We start from the raw sequence: 6,680 nt of genomic DNA, 5'->3' as shown, positions 1-6,680 counted from the left end.
AATCCCCGCCAACATCTCTCTCTCTCTCTCTCTCTCTCTCTCTCTCTCTCTCTCTTCAATTTCAAGAGTTTAATCCAGAGGCTTCAAAGGATGAATAAGGCTTAAGGCCACAAACAGCTAAGATATACCAAGTTTTGCAGGCCGCTGAGTCAGTCTGGGGAATTGTACGTGTCTGAGCAGCTTCTCCCTTTACAGACCCTCTGTTTTTTCTCCAGAAAGGAATGGTCTCTGAGATGAGATAGTTATGGAGGTTTACAGAAGGGAAATCGCGTCTGCTGCTCCTCGGAAACACAGACCTACGGACTGACTACTCCTTGGGTGGCAATGGAGGCCGCTGCCGACCGCTAGACCAAGCCAGGGGTGGCACTGGGAGAGGATCCTGCAAGCCTGAGGCTAGAGAAAACTAAAAAGGCCCTTAGGGGGACAGCGGAACAGCACCCGCTCCGGCTTCCACGACCTTTCCTCCTTAGATGCGTCAGTTTCTCCAGCCGCGATAAGTTTTGCGCTAAGAGAACGATTTCTGCCTCTAGGCCTCATGGGAGATGTAGTCGCCCAGGAGGCAGGGCTAGAAGAACCTTTTACAAAACTTTGATAGGAGAAGAAGAAAGCAGGCTGTGTATAGGAGTCCAAAACAATCATCATGTTTACACAAATTCTAAATACAGATTTTCCTTAGCCTCGGTCAGTCTCCAAAGCAGTTTCTCCTTCATCCCACCTCCAGCATCCCGTGCGTCTCCGCTCTCTGGGCCCATCTAGCTCTCTCGTGCTCGCTTTTCCACTGCTCTATTCAATCTTAGGTGCGTTTCTGGCCAGTTCCCGGAGTGCCTTGCGGCTGTAATGGTTGCTCCTGGGCGGCGCGCTGCTATGTTCTTTCGGGCGGTGTTAGGGGTCCGGCAGTTGGGCCCAGACGCGGCGAGGGGGTGGGTGACCGGCCTCTCCTCGCTCTTGGACTGTCAGCGGAGGTGCGTGTCTTGTTTCGCGGGCGCCGCCTTCTCTGGTCCCCGTCTGGCCTCCGCCTCTCGCCGTTATGGCCAGAGCTCAGCCTTGGACCGCTTCCTCGGACTCTCTCAGCCAGACAGTTCGTTGACTTCTCATCCTCCCGCCGTGTCCATACACAGAGGTAAAGGGCCCAGATAGCTTGTCCCGGACTGTCACAGTTTTAGCATTTAAAGTTCCGGGTCAGGGAAACTCTCTGGGGATATCATCTTTGGTCTTATATTATGGAAAACGATCTCGAGGTCCCCAAAGAGAGGCGAGCCGTGAAGAATCTCACAGGAGAGAAATACCAGGTTCTAAAATTTTTGGAGCCAGAGGATCACAATCAGAGACGCTTACAAAAAGCAGGAGATTGCAGGGCCATGGGCAAAGCACAGTTGTGGCTCTCTGCCCGGATTTGGGAAGCAAACTCGATCCGATTAGTGCCCATCTACTTGTCAAGAGACTGAGTTATACCCAGGAAACAGCACTCTCTGATCTTCAAGTAGCATAGACTACAGTCTGGTGGGGAGTCTGGATACAAAAACTGGTAATTGTAATGCATAAGGGACTCCTACTTAGAAATACTGAGAAAGCTTGCAGAGCCTTCATAACACCCTTAATAAGGTGAGACTGTCAGAGCTGGAGGGATTTCTCGCTTTATCTGATCTAGATGTACTTTCATACATGTACATAGATTTACCAGGCACAACTACAGTACAGTTCCACACAGTAGTTGAATATTAAGTGCCAGGCATCGTGCTGATTGTTTTTACACAATTGCCAAAAGAAGGTGATTTTTTTTTTAAGTTTATCTATTTATTTTGAGAAAGAGGGAGACAGAAACCTAAGCAGGCTCCATGCCGTCCGTGCAGAGCCCGATGCTGGACTTGAACTCACAAACGGTGAGATCATGTCCTGAACCAAAATCAAGAGTCAAATGCTTAACTGACAGCCACCCAGGTGCCCCAAAGTTGGTGTTTTTTTTTTCCTAATGTTTATTTATTTTGAGAGAGAGAGCAAGCAGGGGAGGGACAGAGAAAGGAGAGAGAAAGAATCCCAAGCAGGCTTTGCACTGTCACTGTAGAGCCTGACAGGGCTTGAACTCACGAACCGTGAGATCATGAGCTGAAACCAAGAGTCGGGCGCTTAACTGACTGAACCACCCGGGTGCCCCATGAAAAGAAGGTTATAAAAGTAGGTGTTGTTTAATATTATCTCCATTTTACATGTGAGAAAACTAAGGGGCTTAGAGAAGTTAGAGAACTTAATAAAATTACATAAACAAATTAACGGGCAAACTAAATCTCAAAGCCAGGTCTCAGCTTCAACATGGTACACTAATCTTATATTCCTTACTTCCTCTGTGGGTGGGTAGGACTGAGTACCTGACAGGATCCATATTGCATTACCTCTCACTCCCCTCCTACCCACCCCCACACACACAGATGAACAGGATCTCCTCTTGGTCCATCGTCCTGATATGCCCGAGAACCCCAGGGTCCTACGAGTGGTCCTCCTTGGTGCTCCGAATGCAGGGAAGTCAACACTCTCCAACCAGCTGCTGGGCCGAAAAGTATGCTCAATCTTTAACCCCCTTTTCATCTCTCACTTCTTTTCTGTTTATGGATTGTTCTAGAGGAATCTGGGATTTCACTTGGGACTTCTTTGTTTCTGGCAGGTGTTCCCTGTCTCCAAGAAGGTGCACACCACTCGTTGCCAAGCTCTGGGGATCATCACAGAGAAGGAAGCTCAGGTGGTGGGTACCTGCAAAGGGAGTCCAGCAAATAGGACAGAGGGTGAACCTAAGAGGGTCCCCCTTACAGTTAGACATGAAGAAAATGATGTTTAGGTTCATTTCTCTGAGGGAAGGGCCATTAGGCCTCATGCAGTTCTCTCTCTACCTTCCATCTCTGGCATCTAGTCAGAAAGATCTCATTCCCTCTTCACTCCTTTCTAATCTTCTACATATTCACAGTCATCATCTTTCTCTTGGATCCCATCTAGAACCACAACAAACCTGGAGGGTGAAAATCTAAAGTCAGCTTGGCCAAGAATGGGGGCAGGCTCCTGACATCAAGGATGGCCTTTCTCTCGCTCACCAGTCATAAGTGTTCCATCTGGGGGGCTGGGCATCTCTCTTTCCTGATTTTAGATTCTACTTGACACACCAGGTCTCATCAGCCCTGTTAAACAGAAAAGGTAATAGCTGTGGAAATGGGTATGTAGAGGGAAAGGTGTTGAGGAGAGGGTGGGGAGATTCTGTCATAGGGACTGGAAAACCCCCTTATACCCTCTTCCTCCTCAGGAGTACATCAGTCATAAAACCCTTCCTGACCTATGTTTGTCCCTCAGGCACCATCTGGAGCTTTCTTTGTTGGAAGATCCGTGGAAGAGCATGGAATCTGCTGATATGGGTTAGACTCATGATGGGAATCTGAAGCCCAATTTACATGGTCATGGCCTCTCTCATTCCTGGTAGTTTGGGGGATGGGGGTTGGCCAGAGCCCATATCATGGATCTTTTTGGGGGGGTGAAGAAAGAGTGGTCATATCTTTGTCCTCCTCCCCACCTGCCAACTTCCAGTTGTGGTTCTTGTGGACGTCTCAGACAAGTGGACTCGGAACCAGCTCAGCCCCCAAGTACTCCAGTGCCTGACCCAGTTCTCCCAAGTCCCTAGCATCCTTGTCATGAACAAGGTGAGCGCCACCTACCTGAAGGAGGGGTCTACTTTCCTCCCAGGTGCCCATCTCACTACCTCCCCACCCTCTGCCCATCCCCCATGCCCAGGTAGATTGCCTGAAGCAGAAGTCCATTCTCCTGGAGCTCACAGCAGCCCTCACTGAAGGTGTGGTCAATGGCAAGAAGCTCAAGATGAGGGAGGCTGTTCGCTCACGGGCCGGCACTCATCGCCCGGGCCCCGCAGCTAAGGGCCCAAACACACAGTCTGTGGGAGGCCCTCAGAAGATTGGCTGGCCCCACTTCCAGGAGATCTTCATGTTGTCTGCCCTAAGCCAGGAAGATGTGAAAATACTAAAGGTCAGTTGGCCTTGGCCATAGCCTGTCCTTTGATTTCCACATATGAAGACAAGCCTCACAGTTCCTCCCGGAAGTAAGAGTGAGTAGGTAGGAAAGTCTTGGTTGGGACTGAGCTGCCCCACGTACCCTCTCTGTACCCACAGCAGTACCTCCTGGCACAGGCCCGGCCAGGACCCTGGGAGTTCCACAGCGGAGTCCTCACCAGCCAGACACCTGAGGAGATCTGTGCCAACACCATCCGAGAGAAGCTACTAGAGCACCTGCCCCAGGAGATACCCTACAATGTGCAGCAGGTGCAGGCACAATGAAGGGGTCTAGGGGCTCTTCAGCCACATACCCAGAATAGGCTATCTGGGGCCCAGAGAGATAGGGGTATAGGCCTGTCTGACTAATCATGGTATCTCCCTGTGCAGAGGACAGTGGTGTGGGAGGAAGGGCCAAGCGGGGAGCTGGTGATCGAACAGAAGCTTCTGGTGCCCAAAGAATCTCATGTGGTAAGCTGGATTAAGCTTGGAGAAGGGACTAGGGGTCTATTAAGCAGGGGTTCTCCTCTAGCACTTAGAGCCCCGAGAGCAGCCTCATGGCCCTCTCTTTTGCTCCTCCCTCAGAAGATCCTCATTGGTCCAAAGGGGCACTTGATCTCCCAGATTGCACAGGAGGTGGGCCGCGACCTCATGGACATCTTCCTCTGCGATGTTCGGCTCCGCCTCTCCGTGAAGCTTCTCAAGTGACCACTCTGCTCCCTCTCCCAAGGCATCAAAGCTGCTGGCAAGAGCCACTGATCAGAATGGTTCCTGCTCAGACCCTGCAGGGACTGGTAAGGGGCACGGACACTTCCTGACTAACTTGACCTTGCTTGAGTCTGCACAGCCCCTGCCTGGCCATTTTTCCCATTGAAGGAAGGAACCGACCTTAGCTCATTTCTCAGGTAGTTCCTCTGCCTCGGGCCTCCGCTGCTTAGGTCTAGAAGTTGGTTCCTTGGTGGGAACAATACCACACTGCTTCCAGCTGGCAATGAACCCAGAGTTTCTCTCTCAGGTGCCATTTGTTAGCAGAGAGGGTTTTTTGTTTTGTTTTGTTTTTGTTTTTTGTTTTTTTTTTTTCCTTATCCCCTCAGTTCCTCTACCTTGAAACCATGTGTAAGGACTTATGGGTCTTAAGTGAGATAGTGCCTCTCGCCCCATCCCTCCCCCTAGTCTCGAATTCCAATAAAGTTGAAAGACAAGCATACTGGTTCTCATCTTTATTTCTTTAGAATAAGAAAGAGAAAACTTAACCCGTTCCTTCACCCCCACCCCGTTGTCTGAGCTGGAGTCTCCCTCCCTTCCAGTGTTCCACTCCGGGGTCCTGAGCTCTCTTCTTGGCACGTTTTCTGGGTGCAGCAAGAGAACCGTTACCATTACTAAACTCAGTAATGGTAACGGTTTCCTCGCCATTCCCAAGTGTCTTGGCGGTCAGCAGGCTGTGATAGGCTGAGCGGCGAGCCCCGTGGGTTTGCAGCATCCCCTGCCCTCCTCGTCTGGCTCCAGAGCTGGGGGTACCCGGACTAGTACATCATCTATACTGTAGTATCTCATCGCAAACTTACAGTATATGATGATATCCCAGCCAGGATCCTGCAGCAGGCACAGGGGACTGTGGCAGGGAGAGCCAGGGGCCGAGGGCAGAGCAGGATAGGCCAGTGCTAGACACCCAGATCTCCCCCCTCCCTGGTCCATAGCTCCTGAGCCAGCAACCCCTTGATACTGTGGTCAAGGGCGGCCCAAGTTGCATAGGCAAGGGGACTGGCCTGGAGAACCCTGTAAAGCTCAGGTCTGTTGAGATCTCCTCGGGGACCCAGCACCAGAATTAAATAAACCAGAGATGATGTAATGAGGCAGAAGCTTCCCTGTGGTCACACCAACAAGCAGACAGGCCCAGGAGAGGGCACTTACCTGGAGCTGGAACTGCAGACTGTGGAGGCCTTTAGAGGCAGGGAGGCCCTGTCCTTGCCTCTCGGGGCGCAAACTGCTTGCTTTTTAATCCACTGGCCCCTCCCCTGGGTGGGGCACTTTCCCGGGTTCTAGAGAGCCCCTCCTCTTAACCCTTTCCCTGCTGGACCCCTTGGAACAAGGGTCTCTATCCCCTCTCCCTATTAGGCCCTTTCTAGTATCCTTGCTAAGGTTAGGATCTGCGCTTCGCTCCTATCCCCAATGAAGTTGGTCATCTATCTGCTGGGCCTGGGCAGAGGGAGAACAGACCTCCCCCCCCCCCCCCCCCCCGCCCCATCCCTGGTGGAGGCTGTTGTTGACCATGACAGTGGCAGCAGCAGTGGTGGTAGTGGGAATGTTAGTTGAACCTCTGTAAAGCAGGGAGGGTCCTGACAGCTGGATCTCTGAATTCTTGGGAAAAGCTCTGGCTTAAATTTCAGTTCCTGGGCCCCTGCCTATATTTATGTTGAGCCCAAGGAGACTAGACTCAGGCAGTCAGACCTCTTGCCCACCTCTGCCATGGCAAGCTTTCCTGGGTGTGGGGGCGGGGGGCAGGGTGGGGCTCTGCTGGTGATTTGAGGGCAGGTGAATTCCAAGCTCTTCTGAGAGCCAGCATGAGAATGGGTAGAGGCCTGGGCACCTGGGTGGTTCAGTCGGTTGAGCATCCGACTTCGGCTCAGGTCACGATCTTGAAGT

At 51.7% G+C, this 6,680-nt stretch overlaps 1 protein-coding gene across 2 annotated transcripts; it reads left to right on the top strand.

Annotated features, from left to right (window-relative positions):
• Positions 1 to 812: 812 nt before the first annotated feature.
• Positions 813 to 5,244, top strand: LOC125916969 (GTPase Era, mitochondrial). Of its 2 annotated transcripts, none has more exons than XM_049623223.1 (10): positions 813 to 1,120; positions 2,424 to 2,551; positions 2,657 to 2,734; positions 3,131 to 3,177; positions 3,331 to 3,392; positions 3,562 to 3,674; positions 3,766 to 4,014; positions 4,158 to 4,307; positions 4,428 to 4,508; positions 4,626 to 5,244. In XM_049623223.1, exons 1-10 carry the CDS (start codon positions 838 to 840, stop codon positions 4,743 to 4,745), a joined length of 1,311 nt encoding a protein of 436 aa, XP_049479180.1. In that variant the 5' UTR covers positions 813 to 837; the 3' UTR covers positions 4,746 to 5,244. The 2 variants fall into 2 exon arrangements, with proteins under 2 accessions (XP_049479180.1, XP_049479179.1); XM_049623222.1 differs by having other exon boundaries at positions 4,623 to 5,244.
• The last annotated feature ends 1,436 nt before the right edge of the window (positions 5,245 to 6,680 follow it).

Source organism: Panthera uncia, unplaced genomic scaffold, assembly GCF_023721935.1.
Source record: "Panthera uncia isolate 11264 unplaced genomic scaffold, Puncia_PCG_1.0 HiC_scaffold_1369, whole genome shotgun sequence".
Taxonomy (NCBI): Eukaryota; Metazoa; Chordata; class Mammalia; order Carnivora; family Felidae; genus Panthera; species Panthera uncia.
Note: the sequence above shows the minus strand (reverse complement) of the source record. Positions and strands in the feature narration are given on the sequence as shown.